The sequence below is a fragment of the Pinus tabuliformis genome, chromosome 4_1 (genome assembly GCF_031772625.1).
Source record: "Pinus tabuliformis cultivar Carrire ecotype Pingquan chromosome 4_1, CPIR1, whole genome shotgun sequence".
Lineage (NCBI taxonomy): Eukaryota > Viridiplantae > Streptophyta > Pinopsida > Pinales > Pinaceae > Pinus > Pinus tabuliformis.
Genome location: NC_142303.1, coordinates 518,472,620 through 518,491,684, shown reverse-complemented (window position 1 = coordinate 518,491,684; position 19,065 = coordinate 518,472,620). Strand labels below are relative to the sequence as shown.

Here is a 19,065-nt window from a genome sequence, read left to right as displayed (position 1 = left end):
TCGGTTTCACTGATTCTGATTGGGCTGGTGACCCTGATGATCGGAAGTCTACTGCCGGTTATGTCTTCACTCTTGGTTCAGGACCTATTACATGGGCTTGTAAGAAACAGGCTGCCATTTCTCTTTCGTCAGCAGAAGCAGAGTATCGTGGTGTCGTGGAAGCTAGTAAGGAAGCCTTGTGGCTTCGTCAGATCCTATCAGAGTTTGGCTTTGAGCAGCAGCATCCAACCACACTTTGGTGTGATAATCAAAGTGCCATTCAGCTATGCAAAGATCCAGTCCAGCATCAGCGCAGCAAACACATTGAACTACACATGCACTTCATCAGAAAGCTCATTCATGACCATGTTCTTGAAGTGCAATATTGTTCAACAGATGATCAGGTTGCAGACATCTTCACAAAGGCTCTCACAGAGGCGAAGTCCACTAAACTTCGATATATGCTTGGAGTTCAGGAAGTTGTCACTAAGGGGGGATAGGCTCTAGTGCCTCCTTCCTTCTCCTATTGTGTCATATTTGTAAATCCTTCAATCCTATCCCAAGTTGTTCTTAAGGGGGGATGTTAGGATATTCCGACACATAGGAAATAGTTAAGTTCAACTTGGTCTAGTATAGAGTTAGGTATAGAGTTAGGTAAAGTGTGTTTCTTTACCGTTGTACATTTTGTAACTTACAATCCGACGGTCACGATATGTAGTGATCCGATGGTTCACTCTCTCCTCGGTATTACCGACACTTGATCCGTGGCTTGACACCCGATTGGTCCATGAGTTCTATTTAAAGCGCATGGAGGGTCATTGTTCGGGTAATCCGTCTATGAGAGAAAGCTTATGTAAATTTTCATTCTTTGATTAATAAATTGCCTGAAGTGGCCACGTTGGCTCAGGCCGTGGACTGTTTCCCTCTTTGAGGGTTTTAACCACGTCAAAAATACTGGTGTATTGATTTGAGATCTGGTTGTGAGCGGTGTCCTTTTGGTGTTCTATCTGAGGAACTTACCCTGTAAATTCCTACATAAATGGCCTCTAGAGTCCGAAAACAATGCTCTAAGCTATGAGGTCCCTGAACTACTACAAGTCTACATATCAATGATCAAGAACATGATCACTCCTCATCATGATCAAACTCATCACCGCTACTAGACAAGAGATCATCAACATAAGCTACATCAATAATATGGCTCCAAGTTTGAGGACTCCTAAAACTCCTCTACAACTTTAGTAGTAGTAGAAAAAATAGACATAAAAATTACAAATCACTGATCAACATGGTCACTCATGAAACTCAGCATTGATTCAACGCTACTAGAAATGCATAAACATCATCAACAAGAGATACATAAACATCATCTAGCTCAAAGTCTTCAGACTTGGATTGCTGAACCTTATAACATGATAGAAATTGAAAAGGTTTAACATGCCTAACCAATGCTTTTGGTTTGAGTGAAGGACCCCGCTATTGCACCCCTCCGTGTACTAAACACCCAACAACCTTTCCAGCAAGAAAGTCAACGGGGGTCAAGAATCAAACTCCAAAGAGGAGTTGTCACGGGCTAACACTCAATGCTGGAGAAAGCCACGGGCCACAAATACATCGATGGTGCAAGGCCACTAAAGGGAGGGATGTACACAACGTTGGTGGGTGAATAGATACGACTGTTGGGCTTCTGAGCCTACATGAGTTGTAGGTCGGCTTGATAATAATTCCATAATCAAAATAAATTCATATCTCCATGAATACTTATCGGAATCGGATGATCTTTATATCAATCCTACACCTCTCGACGAGAGGAATCTAATAAAAATATTATCAGCCATGAATAAGATGACCCAAATGAAGTTTTTCCCTGGTTGCCAATTTTAACATGGCCTCTCTCGAGACCTGCTAGTTGGCTACCTCCTCATAACTAGATGGCTCGGAGTCAACAATGCTTGTTACCAATGCCATGTAACTACAGAACCGCTCAGGTGGTTTAATCTCTCTAACCTGTCTCTTTAGCCTAGCAACTGATGTGGCCTCACGCAAGGTATCTTGAAGCCACTTGGGCTTCCTCTTCCCTGAGCATACTTCTCCCACCAGAGTGAAAGAATCCTCGTCATCATCAGAAGCCTGAACTCTTGAAGGCCTATCAACTGACCTCATGCCTGAATCTGTGCTTGTAGATGCTGAAGTATCGTGCGAACTGTCCATTAGTGGACTACCCTGTGAATTGCTCTGCGAACTGCCTTGCATGCTGCCCAAGGAACCATGCACCTGACTCTGAGAGCCACTGCTTATTGATGGACCTAACACTGTAATCGATGTACCTCCTGATCCCTGACCACTGGATCCCTGTGACTGACTCAACTGCTCCTGAGGGTCTAGTGACTCTAGATACTCTAACTCTCGCGACCTCTTGAAAGCTCTCTCCTCCTCGAACTTCACATCCCGCCTAACAACCATTTTCCTTTGCGTAGGAATATAAATCTGATAAGCTTTTGAGGTCTCGCTATAACCCACAAAGATGCCCTTGTCTGCAGTGGGCTCTAGCTTGGTCCTGTTCTCCTTAGGGACATAGGAATATGTAAGGCACCCAAAGACACAAAAGTGCCCAACATCAGGCTTCTTCCCAAAAGAAGCCTCCTCCAGAGTTAGATTCGCCAAGGCACGATGTGGACTCCTGTTCTGCCAGTACACAATAGTGTTGTAGGCCTCTGCCCACAAAAATAAAGGTAACCCCTGATCATGAAGCATGGCTTTGGCAACCCCTGCAATGGATATGTTCTTCCTCTTTGTAACCCCATTCTGTTGGGGGTAGTAAGGAATTGTGAACTCCCTCCTAATGCCTGCCTCAGCACAAAAATCAACAATAAGGAACTGTGAACTCCCTCCTAATGCCTGCCTTAGCACAAAAATCAACAAACTCACCAAGGGTATACTCCCCTCCATTGTCCAACCTGAGGACCTTGATCTTCCTACCTGTCTGGGTCTCCACAAGAGCTTTGAACTCTTGAAACCACTTGAAGGCCTCATTCTTGGTCTTCAAGAAATAAATACAGGTCTTCCTAGAGTGGTCATCAATGAATAAAACATAGTACTCATAGCTACTAAATGATACATGAGACATCCGACCACTCACAACGGTATGTATCAAGTCAAGGATCTCGGTCGCTCTACTGTCACTGCTGGGAAAAGGGGATCTGGCAAATTTCCCCATAGCACATCCTCTGCATACATCAAGGTGATTAGAACTGAAATCTGGCACACCAGTGGTGATCTCCCGTAATGTACTCAAGGCCCCATGATACATGTGCCCCATCCTGCGGTGTTAAATCTCACACAACTCTGAACTGCTAGATCTGTTGTCGCTCCTGTCTCGGTGTTGCTACTCAATGCCATCAGGGGCTAGAATGAGAACTTGTACACCTTGGAATGGCGCACACCAATCTCTCTAGCTGAAGAAGCTGGAGTTCCCTTGGATATATAAGCACCTGCCCTCTCCTGAACAACACATCATACCCTCTATCCTCAAGTGCCAAGACGGATATCAGGTTCTTCTTCATTTCAGGCACATATAGAACATCTGACACTTTCAAGGGAGGTTTGGGTCCCATATCAAATGTCAATTTCCCCACACCGACTGCTCTAACAATGCTGTCATCACCAAGTACTACCTCGATATCAGTATCACCCTCTGACAGCTTTGAGAAGTACTCTCTGACTCCTGTCATGTGGCGGGAAGTGCCACTGTCAACATACCAAATGTTAGAAGATGCTCTGCTAGTAGCGGGGAATGCACACTCCCTCTAAACCTGTATGGCAGGTGATCCTGTACTAGTGGCCTCACAAGCTATGAACCCAAACACCCGAACAAATCTCTCTGAGAAGCTCTCTATCTCTGTAGACGCTGCCATGGTTTTGTCTTTCCCTTTCTTGTTCTTCTTCTCTGGACACACAACAGCATAGTGTCCCAACTTTTGACAATTCCAACATTTGACTTTGGAATAGTCCTTCTCCTTGTTCTGTTGCTTGCTTTTACCTTTGCCTTTGCCTCCATTGTTGGAAGTTTGCTTCTCAGCTCTGCCCTTCTTGCCTCTTGCTAACAATGCCACATTGTCATCCTCCTCCACCTATTTGGCTGCCCCAAGATGGTTCTTTCTGATCTCATTCTGAATGCAATCATCCCACAACCTCTCCCAATCAGGAAGGTTTTCCTGTGCAACAATGCCATCCACAAAATTCTCCCAAGTCTTGGGAATACCATTCAAAGCAATCCTCACCAACTCAGTGGTTACAATGATCTCACCTACGGCCGCCAACTTATCTCTCACTGAAGTGATCTTAGTGAGGTATGATGTAGCACTGTCAGTCTTAGCCATTTTAATGGCCTTCATTTTCTCCTTTAGGACCATTTTTCTGTTTTCATTTGAGCTCTGGTAAACACTGGTCAAGGTTGTCCACATCTCATGTGCATAAGTCTTTCCTCTCACATGAGGAATGACATTGTCTTTGATTCCTTCTAGAATCAATCTTTTTTCCTTAGCATTCTTTTTGTTAAACTCTGCCAACTGTACAGGGTCAACAGGTACTACTACTAGTTTCTATGTGGTATTTACCATAATGCCCCAAACTTCTGTTTCCTCAAAGATGCTCTAGATTCTCTCCTTCCATACACTATAGTTGTTCTACCCATCCAACCTGTCTTCAACTCTGAACCCAAAGACATGTTTCACTGTCCTACCAAACTGAAATCTGTGGTAAAGGTTTATGTTTTCTGTGTAAAAATCAGCTTGCTGTAATTTTCACTTTGCTGTCCCAAATTGCACTTTTCAGTCAACCAAGCTCTGATACCATGAAGAAATTTCAACCCCTACTCCAATTATCAGTTTTCCTCATCACTCCATGCATTTAGTTTTAAATCCAAGCATGATAAAAATTCTAAAATCTGGAAATGATAATATTTTTCTGAAAACACAAATTTAGAGATTTCACAACTGCTAAAATTGTAGAAATAAAACACAGCAAAATTATGATAGCCACACACAAAAAATAACACAGTGGTTTTTGGTCAATGTGTGGAAAAACCCCTTACAACTCTTGGAGAAAACTAGTTTGAGAGCTCTTCTTTATTTCTGAAAATGCTTTTACAGAGAAACTAAAATACACAGTAAAAATTCCAGCAACCACAAATTACAACTTATCTCGATTTCCGTGCTTGAACTCCACCTTGAAAATTGTGCCAACCAGTGACTAGCGAAAAAAGAAAATTTTACAGCAATAAAACAACATTAAATGTTGTACAGCCAGCCTCGAAAAATGTGCCTAGAACTTGTTGTCCCTCTTCCTCTATTTCTGTGTCTTTCTCTTGCTATATGATTTTTCCTTGGGATGCGTGCCAATAAATGTTGCTGCCCAGATTTGCTGAAATGACTTCTTACTACTCTCCTTCACTTCCTCACTGCCCAGAAATTCTCCTTGCTCTCTCCTCTTTCTCTAAAATGCTCATGAAATAATGAATTGATCTTTTCCTCTTCTCTTCTCTTTTTATTCTTTAAATGACCTTTTGAGTTACCCTAAGATCTAATGGTTGAGATTCATTTAAATCTAGGGATGAGAATAAATGTGCATTTAATTCTCACTTTCTATTTTTTAACTCACCCACTTAAATAAAGACCCACTTAGCTTTTTATTTCCATAGTCACTTTTTCACTTTCTAATTCTTCATTCACTTTAATAAAGTCACATTTAAATTAGAATGTAACTTTACCACTTATAAAGTCATTTTTAAATTAGAATGTAACTTTACCACTTACAAAGTCACTTTTAAATTAGACTGTAATTTTACCACTTATAAAGTCACTTTTAAATTAAATTGACTTTACCACTTATAAAATCACTTTAGGAGAAAAGTACAAATAAATTTTGACACTTTTCCCTAGGCCAAAGATCAAAGCCTTAGGGCACCACTTGTCCTCTGGTACCCAAATTTTAACAAGAAACCCATCCTAGTTGTACTATAGAGGAAAATAAAAATGGGGAGTAATATCCCAAATATAAAATTTTGCAGACAATTGCTTAAAAATTTAAACCATCATTTCCTTAAACCATTTGCACAAATTGAACTACAAAATCAATGACAAAAGCATGAAATAAAATATGCAATGAAAGATTTGACAAGATAAAGATGCAAAAAACTCAACCTTATTTTATTAAATAGAAGAGTACATATAATGTTAGAAATGGTTGAGAGAAATTGAGCCCCCAAATATCTGCTACAAGCTGAAATTGAGCCCCCAAAATATGAAATGAAAATAATAGCTGCAACCTATGAATTCTGGATGAATTTACAAAGGAGAGAGATGGATGCTCACCCATTCACTAAATCACCCAAGGGTTTCCATCCTAGGGCTACTACTGAAGTTGGGAACTCCCGGTTCTCCAAACCTCTCCACAAGAAAATATCACAACTCAAGGATGTCCCAAATGATCTCCTTCTCCTCTTTTTAAAGACTCCATAGATAGATCTCCAAGTCTCTAAAAGCATCTTATTTTGATTATTTTAATATTATTCTAGAAACTCTTTTTTGACTCCATCTAAGTGACTTTTAATTTTATTTTATTTCACTAAGTCACTTTTGGCCATTTTTCTTTCAATTAATTATTTCCCCTCTTTTAATTTAATTAAGTGACTAATTAAAGTCACTTTTAATTTGGGAAAATGGACAACCACCTACCATACTCTCTCCAACCACTAGAAGCCACTTCTAAGCATCCTATCCTATAGATCTTCTCGTTTCGGTTCCAACAAGCTATTACATTGAGTTATTCCATTAAATAATCCTCTCGAAATGCCACCTTAAGTGTAATTAATTAAGTCAGACCATTAATCACTCTATTTTTCGAAAGTTGTTGGAATGCAACGGAATAAAAGGCAAACTGTGCAGATCATGGTATATGCAAAAGCGAATGCCATCAAATCCCATAAAAATTCCTCAAAACTCGTACGAGACCCCTGACCATCACATACCTTAGAAACCCATATTGGTGTACTATAGAGGAAAATAAAAATGGGGCCATGACAGTTTGAGTTTCCCAGGGAAAAAATTTTGGTATCTACTATGTATGGTTATTCCACTGTGATCTTTATTGTTTTTGTTGCATTTACAGTTGAATTTTCTAAGCATAATTGCTTAATGAAGTTCTAAGATATGCTAAAGTAATAACATATATCATTGGAAGTAATTATCAGTTGCAGAAAATTGTGTTTGTCTAATTAGCGCTAGTAAAATCAACACATATGACATGATTCTTGTTACCCAGCAAAAGTGGGTGACCCCATAAGAGAAAAGATTTATCCTAGTCATCTCTTCAGCAAGCAACCAGTAGCCCCGAGAACCACCTAATAGTCGATGTGATGTGTCACTCATATCTCCCCCGTCTGCATAAGTCATATGCCCACTCGTCCATTTGTCAGCATCACATGTTGGAAGGTGGGCTTCTGGTCAAAACGTACTTTATTCATTTTGCATTTGGGTGTTTATTCTTGTTTGTATTTTGGGCATTTGGCATGGATTGTGGGGTGACCTGGAAGAAAGAAGGGCCTTGGTAGTAGTCTTGTTCCATCACCTTAAATGGGGGGTTAATTTTCTATCCTAGTCCAGCAGGATCACCTCTAATGGCTTATTGCTTTAGGAAGGGGCACTACTTGGGAATCCATGATTGAGATAGCGTGTTGCATTTATCCATTTTCCATACTTATTACTCCCCTTTGTACTATTGATTTTGGGTAGCGTCGGATGTGCTCTAGCTCCGAAATTTTGTGGAGGGGCTAGAATACATAAGATCTCCAAGACCCAGAAATCGTTTGGAGAAATTCCACTCGGATTGTGAGATATTAAAATAATTAATATTTTTAATGGGTTCCTAAGTCTATACTTAGGAAAATAAAAATATTAATGAGTATTAATAAAAATATGGGTGAGAAGCTTCTAAGAGATGAGGATCAAGTCTGTTTTAATCTTAGTCGTTGATTAGGGACTTAATCTCGGTCATTGATTCATCAACTGGAAAAGTATAAGAGGAGGCTTGAGGGTCAATTGGAGACGCACCATATTGATTAGTCAGTGAGGTTTGCTGAGAAAGTCGAACAGGTGATCTGAGTTGCAACAGAGGGGCAGGGATAGTTGGAGTTGGAGGATCTTCTCCGAAACCCAAAATACTCAACAGAGAGAGGCAAAGATACACCAAAGGAGGCAACACAAACCAAGGGAGGCTGATGTTGGGCCAGGAGGGCCCACACATTGCTTGATGCGATGCCAGCGCAAGGGAAGAGTTTCCCTCTTGCAGAAGTTTGAATTCAGCCGGGGAGTAGCAGGATCAGCAGAGAAGGCTGACGTTAGAGCTCCAGGAGGCAGAGGAGGCAGCGCAGAGCTGACGCAGAGTCTCAGAGTGCTCCACGCAGGCCCACACAGCTACTGGGAAGGGGCAGCGCAGTTGTAGTTGGGGATAAACAGTCCAGTTGCCAGATCAGAGTGATTTTGTCGGGTGAAGTGAGGTAATCTCACTTAGGTTTTTTCCAGCATATTTTATCTCCATAACTAGATAGCCGAGAGGGCATCCAGATTTGTATTCAAAACTACTGCTTAATAATAGAAAACCCTCAAACCTGCTGCATCAGTTTTCCCGCATTGGGCATTTCCAAGGATGTTTGTCCAAAAATAATTGTCCCTTGTGTGTTTGCATCACATCTATTTCAGTTTATGATCTGTATGTTAGTGTAGTCTGCAGTAGTTTTTTTCATCAGTGTTTATAAATTAAATAACTTGTTGAATGTAATAACAAGTAGGAGATGATAAACTAGTGATTGTCGTAGGATTTATGATGTGTAGATTCAGATATTTTCACATGGTATTAGAGCATTGCAGATCATAGGATACTAAAGCCATCAGCCGGGAGATCCAGCAAATCCGCTGCAGAGAGGCAGCTGTCCCGAGTGACAACATTGTTCCAAAGCCAGAGACACAGAGGGAGAGTGATGCAGTACAGAAAAGGTGATGCAGAGGCTCACACAGTTCTTGTGTCAGCATTTTGAGCCAGGTGAGGGTGATGCAATAGCTGGAAGGAACCCACACAGTAACTGCATCATCTATCTAGGCCAGCGCAAAAGCATAGAGGGGCATATCAGGCTCACGCAGAGCCACATCATCTTTCTGGACCAAGAAGGAGTGACGCAGTGGCTAGGAGGAGCCGATCTAGTTCACACAGTGACTGCGCAGAGCCTAAGGACCTCAGATTCTTTAGTTGCTAGGGCAGAGTGAGCAGTGCAAATCAGATCTGAGGTGTTGGTGGGACATTGTTATTGTTGTTGCAAAACAGGGTCTGAGGAGAAAAAGCCGAGGTAGAGGGAGTCACTGCCTTGACAGATTTATAGCCAAATAAATCTAGATCCGGGTTGCAGCAGCAAAAGAGGATTGGAAAGGAGTGATTCGACATTTGGCGGGAGGATTTCCGTGAAGGAAATCAACACTCAGAGGGAGTCTAGAGGATCTTGTTCCTTACAGGATTTCTAGCGCCAAAGAAATCTAGATCCGAGTCTTGCTGGATTAGCAGCAGGAGAGGGAGAAAAGAACCAGTCCTTTGTTTTAGCAGAGATGGCAGTCAATGGATTGAGGAATCAGGACAGATGACAAAATTCAGTGGTTAGATCAATATTGGATTGCCAATGATAGTGTGAGGTATATCTCACTCATCTCTCTGTCAGTCAAATTCTTTGTATTAGATAGCCAGCAAGGTATCCAAAGATTGTATTCAGTAATTACTGCTTAATATTACAAACCCTGAGTTGTTGCACCAGTTTTCCCACATTGGGCTTTTTTGGGGACATTGGTCCAAAAACAACGGTGTCACTTGTGTGTTATTTCTTTCTTGCTCAAATTCTTTTTCGGCATATTATTTTAAGTTGTGAAGGCTACAATTGTATTTACTTTGATATTTACAATAGAACACAGTAAATAACTTGCATGAATTAACAAGTAGAAGTAATATCAGTTCTTGCAGTAGTGATTCGGGGTTTCTCGAATTTTCACTGGGAGGTAACATTTTTACGTGACTAAGGCCCCAAATTTTGGAAGAGAAACCTTGCATGAAGTGTCACATTGCCTATTACTTGCAAGCTTGGCTCACTTAGATGAAAAATGATTAAATTTACCTCATGTCATCAGTTGCAGCACGAGATATTGTGTGTGATTGGCAAGTGGTTTCATTATGGGTTGGGCAACTTAACTGGGGCCCAAGTCCAGTAGAGCATCATATTGACACCCGCAGGGGAGCCGTTGAGAACCATGGGTCCCAAGACATTCATAGAGCATCACTTACATTCATGGGCATCTTCAGCACCCATAGCTTCTGCACTTTGCCCTATATTATTCATGGGATGATGCACTTGGACCAGTTTGCCCCTAATTGGCTTAGTTTGACTCGGACTAGTAACACTTCCCCTGTGGCTTTGGGAATCGCAAACAATAGTGAATAGCAAGTAACAGAACTTCTTGTGAAATAACTACGGTTGAAACCAATCACTTTGATGGATCTGAATTCAAATTCCATGCACAGGTGGGTGTAAATCTTTTTTTTGAACCAAATATCCTTTTATCAGCCATGCAACCCTAAGCAGCATGCAGCTCTTTTAACTTTTATTAACCTTAATATATAAAATGTATATATGCAATAATATATAAAAGTGCAATGTGAACATTAAACATAAATCTATATTCTAGTACTAAAGTCCTAGAACAATGTCAAAAGCAGTGCCTCTCTGTGTATTTACCAGTGAACTGCTAGCATGAGCATGATCTACATCTTTCTCTAGGACTCTTAACCCAAACAGTTCAACTATTTCAATTTTTTGTGTTATTTTGTGAGATTGTCCCCAAAATATCTCTATTTCTATGATGCAGAGAGTTTCCCAGTTGCTAATTTCCTTGAATGAACTATTTAACTAATGTCCTTATTGCATGACAACTAGATGCCTAGGAAACTACAAAAGCTTTATCCTGAATCTTGATTGAAAACTGCAAAATAAAACCTGTAAATGTATTGTTTGGCATTCACAATAATTGATGTGCAGGTTTTCCTCTGCCAATTAAAAGCAGAAGTAAATCATTGACAATGATAATAATTAAAAAGGTACCTTTGTGTCACTGTCCAATGAGCTGGCATCTCTATTGTCTAAAAAGTTCCCTTGGTAGACCATAAAATAAAACTTTTTGTCGTACCTATAATGCATGTAGAAAGAAAATTTAGTTTTCCTATTTGTATTCATTAAATACCACTTATGAAGAATATATTAACTATAATATAATACACCTATGAAGGGCTAGAAATAAATTTAAACAATCTCGTCACAAGTACCTAAAACCTATCATCCAGAAGAAGCGCCTTGCCAGAGGGGGAGGAAAAGCAGCAAACCCAGATGGTCCATCCATTTTTTTTGTAGCCTGTTCGATTGGTAAACAGAAAACAAATTGTTAAGCTAATGAGGAAAGCATTTCCAAGTTCTGACACATTATTTTTATTTACCACTCAAACTATCCCAAATTAAATATCATTTTATCAATCCAATCAAAGCGATAAATGAGTTTCCTAACACGCGATAATATCTACAAAGAATGTTAATTTGCATCAGTAATCTATATTTTATTGTAAGAACAGCGTAAAAGTGAAACTACAGCCTTAGAGACCATGTTTTTTTTCAATAAAAATAATGGTGAATTTATTACTAGTATAGATCCATAATCCATCTTAACAATAGATCTATTAAGCCCTTGAAAGGGACCAAAAAAGTCAAGGTGCAGACCTCAATGGGTTAAATAGTCTTTGAGAGTGCATCTTGAGTTTTTTATGCTTCTAAGTACTCAATAGATCCAAGGTTAAGATGAATTTATGTAGATATTTTTGTTGGTTGTGGTTTTCAAATTTATTCATTTTTAATTTAGCTATCTTTTTCACTACAAACACATACCCACTTGGGCTACCAAACACCAAAGTATATAAGCCCTTAACACTGATAAAGCCAAACTGCCTCAATGAATCTAATTTTAGTCATTTTTGTCCACTCTATTCCTTTTATCCTTCCTATTGACCCTTCGGGGGTAGCACGCCCAAAGCCACCCATCTATTAATGTGGTGTGTTCTAGCTCACATGAGATCCATTGCTCATTCCATCCAAATGCAGACATTTTCCTTCAGTTTTCCTTTAGATACATGATGATTTGACCCCATATAAGTTCTCCCAAGTTCTTTCAGATGCCTCAACTATTGTATATCAGTTCCTAACTCATTTATAGTTCAGACGATAAATGCACTTACAGATGGTACACTATGCTTTCATGGACAGTCATGATTGTTAGAAAAGTGTACCAAGGACAAGTGTTTCCTAAGGCTTGATGTCTAGTCTAGGAAAAAGTGGCCAACATGACCCCCTAGACATAACTTTATGAGAAATAAAGTTATGTGACTTTATGAGAGATAAAGTCATAAAGTGATTTTTTGAATAATAAATGAAAAATGACCTAGGGATAAAGCAACTTAAGTGGGTCAATGAGAGATTAAATCCCCACCCTTGATCTCAATGGCTAAGATCAAATCTCAACCATTGGATCTTAAGGTTAGATCACTCTTCATGAGGAAAACAAAAAGACATCTCAAGGGAGGAAAAGGGACCATTGTCATTCATGAGTTTTGAATGAGGAAAAGAGAGCAGCAAGGAGAATTTGCACAGCAAAGAAGACGACCTATAGCAGCAAGGACGACATGAATCCCAAGGAGAGGGCATGATTTCTGAGGCAAAGTAAAACACATAAATTGAGGCACACATTCCAGTGATTGTACAGCAGCTACAATGAAGAAATCGAAGAGGATATAGTGCATTAAATGCTTAGGCCATACAACAGAAAAGGAAGCACGAATTTTGAGGAGAGGCATGAAATTTGAGGGGATTTGTATTGCATTAATCAGTCTTAATCAGCATGAAATTCAAGGCAAAGTGTGCATGAGTTTCGAGGCATCTGGGCACAAAAATTGAGGAGTTCATAAAATGTTTATTGCTGTCTATTCATATAGCAAGTGGCATGAATTTCTGAGCAAGGAGGGCACAGAAATAGAGGCAGAAAAGGCACAAAATTTGAGGAACTCTGGCACAAATTTCTAGGAAATCTGGGCATGATTTCCAAGAGATAATTTTGCATTTATTGCTGGTTTATTGCTGCTGTAAAATTTCTCTGAGAAATAAAACTATCTCCTCTTTCACTGGTTTTCCCTTAGGGATTTTCCAGGGTCTATTGCTCAAAAAATTTTGAGTCAAAATTTTGTGGGTTTGCTACTGTTTTGTCTCAGCAAAAGTAGATTAGACTCTTGTGTTTTAATTTTGGAATTTTCAAGTTTTTATGACAGCAACAAATTAATATGTGGGTTGGACATTAAACTTGATGAAATTCCTGTTGAAATTTTGTAGCTATGGTCGATCTTCATGATAAATACAAATGTATACTTCAAGTCAGCCTCAAAAGAAAGAAAATTTGAATTTTGAATTATGAATTTTGCCTCCAAAATTTAAGGTTGGCTCTAAATGATTAAGTCAGTCCAGCACGGAATGACACCCATTTGAACTCATTAAGATCACTAATTAAAGTCCATTCGACCTCCTCCTCGTGGCATAACTCAGATCACCATCTTCTATTGACTCTGTTCACACATGGGAGACTAAAGAGGACAAATCTGAGGCATAATCGAAGGAAAAATATGAGGCAGAATAAGAGGATGAATCTGAGGCATAATAGAAGGACAAATATGAGGCATGGAGGAGGATTTCTGAGGAAGCAGACAGAAATTTCAGGAGACCGAATTTGTCTCTGTTTGACCAGGTTTGACCTGGGTTTGGTTACTGGTCAGTTTGACTTTGTTTTTTGACTAGGAAATCAGATTGTATCATTTGTTGAATTGGACAATTTCTCTAAGAAAAGGTTGTTGGGTTCTTCCTGGTTAGGGTTTTCCCAGGATAAATTGTGTCTTGTTTGGTTGTCTCTTTATGATCCTACTAGATTTATTGTTTATACTGTTGAGATTTTCTATCTGTAATTGCCTAATGATGAATGTGATACAAAACAAATTAATGAAGTAATCATTGGAAGTAATTCTCGGTCTAGAAAATCTTGAAAAATCAACATGGTATCAGAGTGAGGTTTAAGAACAACCATTGAAGGATCTTGAAGCAGCATAGGCATCAAATCACCATAAAAACTTCTGTGCCTATGTTGAATTTTGTAGCTGTGGTCAATCTTCTTAATGAATATTTTAGACCTTGATGTATATGTAATAACAAATATAAGAAATGTTCTTCATGTCATTTTCAAAAGAAAAGTTTTGAATTTTCAAATTTGAATTTTTGGCTCTAAATAAGGTGAAGTTGGCCCTCCTTCAAGTCAAGCTGGCCCCAAGCAGAGAGACGCCCATTCATCCAGCCAAATCTCTATATATACTCCACTCGACCTCCTCATTCTAGCACAATCCGACCTCACACACAATAAGATATATTTTGGGCATCCAAGCGAAGAAGGATGAAATCATCTCAAGCATCTCTCTCTCTATCTCTTTAAGTTTGCACGTGTGGTTTGTGTGAAAATTCAGAAACCCGAATCCTATTGCAGCAACTGGAAATTATTCTCCTAATCATTATTTCAATTAACAATTTATTTATTGTTTCCTACAGCAAAGCACACACACATAAAATAACACAGTTATTTTTGGACAAATGTCTCTGGAAAAACCAACTTAGGAAAAGCGGTGCAGCAGTGAGGGTTTTATTTTATTATGCAATAGTGAAATCTGAGTATATCTATGGATTCCCAACTAGCAATCCAAATAGCAAGAAAATCTAGCAGAGATATTCCCTAAGAAACCCTAGCACTCATGCTGCCTGCACTCGCATTCCTGCACTTGCACATTCCTACACTCGTGTTCCTGCAATGGGAATAACTCAACCTCTTGCTACTGCCTCTCCGGATCTGGAAATCTTCCTCCGGATCACTATCCCTACCCCTCACTAACACTACATCCCTCTCTAGCTCGAACTCTACAGCTAATAGCTCAATCTGCACAAGCAACTGTTGCTAAAGTGTGCTCTCCAAGTGCCCATCGACTTCTTATAATCCTCTGTTGGGACTCCAACAACAAAGATTAAATCTTAATCGATGGCTAGGATTAACTAGAAGTCGATCTGTTGGAGTTTCTAGAACATTCACACCTTGAATTAATTAATTATGATTAATTAACCATATTCCCTAAGTCTAGACTTAGGAGATATTTAAAACTGGTTAACAATCTAATTAAGTCATTTCTAGACGGAATTTGCAGAAACGATTTATGGGTTTTAGAGATCTCCTGTATTCTAGCCTCTCCACCAAATTTCGTGGCTAGAACACATCCGATGCTACAAAAACTAACACTCTCTCTTAGCGAGGAATGTGTTCTAGTGCTCTACTGTACATCCAGTGACAACACCCTGTCTCTGCATCATCTGCTATCACGTTGTTGATGTTTGGCCATACTGCCCACCAACCACTGTGCAACTTTGATATACGCTACATTTGTGTTGCTGCTGAACTGTTGCCAACACTACAACTCCCTCTCATATGTTGCTGCTACAACTAAGAAGCATCCAAAATACTGAATCAACTGTGATCAGTATAATGTATCTGTCACCCGAGTCTTTGACTGTTGCTAGTATCTTCACTACCACTGAAGAATTTGCATTGTTGCTGACTCTGCATTGTGCCAACTACACTGCTGCCAACTCTATACTACACTCCCCAGCATCTGTGTTAATTTTAGGTATGTTCTATGCTAGAGCAATTTATTTAAATTTTCACAATTAGCAATCACATCAGCGTTAAGATAAACTGCAGATATAACATAAATATAAATCGCAGAAGACAAGCCAAGACAAGAGGACACAAGATGTGGCGTAAGCCAGAGACAAACCCCAATGTGGGGAACCCCTGATCAATTCTTCCTTTATGTTCTTCAAAGTTCAGCAGAGAAAGAGAGAGAGAGAGATAGTACATTTACAACAAAAGTCAACACTTTGACTTATCTAGATCTGAGCATAGAACATCTCCTATAACAATGAGATCAGTTGAAGACATTCTGCTTCAACTAATTCTCCAAGGTGACTCCTTCACCTATCATCGTGCTGCATCTGGTCCTCTTGCTGCACTAATCATGATTATCATCATGCTGCCCATGTCCATGATCTTATCCATCATCATGTTGCCCTTCATGTCCATGATTTCATCCATCATCATGCTGCCCATACTAATGTGCATCATCATCATGCTGTTGCCCTTGCTAATGTGCATCATCATTTTGCTTCCCTTACAGATGTGCATCATCATTATGCTACTGCCCTTGCTAATGTGCATCATCATTATGCTGCCCTTACAGATGTGCATCATCATTATGTTGCTGCCCTTGCTAATGTGCATCATCATCATGTTGTTGCCCTTGCTAATGTGCATCATCATTATGTTGCCCATTAAACTGATCCAAGTCTGGTCATGAACTATGACCCAACACTTTCTCCACAAGCTGCCCTCCAAGGCTTCTGCACCTATTGTCTTTTACTGTGACTAGTTAGGGCTTGTTTTCGCTGCAGCAACCCTTCATTCGACCCACAAATCAGCCTTGAATTTACTGCCGCCTAGGCAAGGAGTAAAGTCTTTCTTGTGAGTTGTTGTTTTGGGCATATGGCAACCCTTAACAACTCAACGCAAGCCTGTTTTGGGAGGCTAGGTCTGTAGCCTACCTCAACTGGTTGTGGCCCTCCAACAGCCCACCAAAACAGCCCTCTTCAAGCCCTCAAACAGATCCACAATACTTCCCATCAAACTCAGCCTTCCTCCAAGAGACCTCGACCCCTCTACCAGCAACCAGAACTCCAAAACAGTGAGCTCTGATTGCTGCCTAGATCAACCTGCGGCTAGGGCATCACCATTAGGCTAGTGTATTACTCTTGGTGTCTCACTCCTCCAAAAACCCAAGACGCGGAGAGGAGTAGATCACCTCAAGAATATGTGTTCCAAACGACATCAAATCCTCTTCTATTTATACCAAAAACATATAGGTTGAATAGACATGACGTTTGGGCTTCTTGAGCCTACATAAGTTGCTGGTCGGCTTGAAAATAATTCCATAATCAAAATAAATTCATATCTCTAGAAATACTTATTGGAATCAGATGATCTTTAGATCAATCCTACACCTCTCGATGAGAGGGGTCCAATAAAAATATCAGTTGTCATAAATAAGCTGACCCACATGGAGTTTGGCCCTAGTTGCCAAATTTAACACTCCCTCTCAACTAGGGAGAACTCCATCTGCTGATCCATATGTCCGACTATACTGTCTCTGCCAGCAATGCCCTGCACTGCTCTGCTCAGCTCTGCTAGCTCTACTCAGCTCTGCTGGCTCTACTCTACTTAGCTCTACTGGCTCTGCTCAGCTCTGCTGGCTTTGCTCTGCTCAACTTAGCTCTACTGAACCAAGAAGAAGAAGAATTGATCGAGAATGTCTCATACCATTCTCCACTAACCCAAAGTCAATCTCAGAGTGTGTACCACTGGTCCAAGACCAGTCTCAACCGACCCAAAGTTAGTGTCATAGTGGGTACCACTCCTACTACTGGTCCCAAACCAGTATCATCAGTCTCAGAGAGTGTACCACTGGTCCCAAACCAATCTCAACCGACCCGAAGTCAGTGTCATAGTATGTACCACTCTCACTGGTCCCAGACCAGTCCTCCACTAACCCGAAGTCAGTCCCAGAGTATGTACCACTGCTTCCAGACCAGTCTCAACCGACCCGAATTCAGCGTCATAGTGGATACAACTCCTACAACTGGTCCCAAACCAGTATCATTGATCCCAGATCAATGAAGGTCATCCTAGCATAGGGAGTACGGAAGATACAGTGATGCGTCCATCGGTACTACTATGGTCCCTATCCTCATTTCCCTACTCATTGATCAGATGAGAGGTACTTCCCATGAGTCCCAAACTGCATGGGTAGGATGCCTCGACAGGGGAACTTAATCAATCCTGTCCTCACAGGAGAACTAATCATCCTGTTACACAGGAGAGCGAATCATCCTGTCCCACAAGAGAGCGAATCATCTTGTCCCACAAGAGAGCGAATCATCTTGTGCACAGGAGAGCGAATCATCCTGTCCACAGGAGAGCGAATCATCCTGTCCCACAAGAGAGCGAATCATCAATGCGCATCCCCAGGGGAAGGTGAATCACCCTGTGGTCGTATGTTGCTCTAGTAAGAACCGCAAGCCCCCAGAGCTTCTAGAGCTCAATGTATGCAACATGCAGGACCCTTTTACAAGGATCTCTTGACGACTCCAAGTCGTTCGGGAAAATCACAAATTTGATCTTTCCCCGGGGCTCTCACAAAGTGTAGCGACCTGTACATCATCTCAATGCGACAGAGCCTCCTTGCTCATCGACTTACCATATCCCAGATAAGGCAATATCTGATGTCTATCTGTTGGAGCAATTATTGAATACGGGATTCCTCAATAATCGAATCCCACCTCTAGTTGTCACAGAGAATCACAGTGGTATTCATCATGTGTACTCACTGAAGAGTTTCCACAACCAGGCAACTTCATACGAGGTCATATTCGTAGTTATGTATCCAGTCTCAGAGGTACTTATAACAACCGACTTCTGCTTCCTGCTCATACATGATATCGAAGCAGAATACAAAGAGAACCAACACTGAGAAGTTCCCTAGTGTTCCTCCACACTGCCTGCCCAGTCAGCATTCGAATAATCATGTAGTTTCATATTTCCGGTAGTGTATCTCAATTCATGAGAGAATTTGCCCCGAAGATATCTCAGAAGATTCTTGGCACCAATCTAGTGAGGCTCAACCAAATATGAGCTCACCATGCTAACTGCAAACATATGTCTGGATGGAAGTTCACCAAAAACATCAACGTGAATGAGTTTATGAGACTCAGAGGCA

The 19,065-nt window shown here is 40.5% G+C and overlaps 1 protein-coding gene across 4 annotated transcripts in view; it reads right to left on the bottom strand.

Moving 5' to 3' along the window:
* The window catches only part of LOC149176852 (uncharacterized), a 338,345-nt gene that overhangs the window by 113,785 nt on the left and 205,495 nt on the right, over positions 1-19,065 (bottom strand). For 3 of the 4 annotated variants that reach the window (XM_089423223.1, XM_089423221.1, XM_089423220.1), the window contains 2 exons: positions 11,389-11,474; positions 11,168-11,252 (listed from right to left, as the gene is read on the bottom strand). In XM_089423223.1, the coding sequence (XP_089279349.1) occupies positions 11,168-11,252; positions 11,389-11,462 (159 nt within the window). In that variant the 5' untranslated portion in view covers positions 11,463-11,474. Of the gene's footprint in view, positions 1-11,167; positions 11,253-11,385; positions 11,475-19,065 lie in introns of those variants that run through there. The other variant, XM_089423222.1, reaches the window with a different exon arrangement.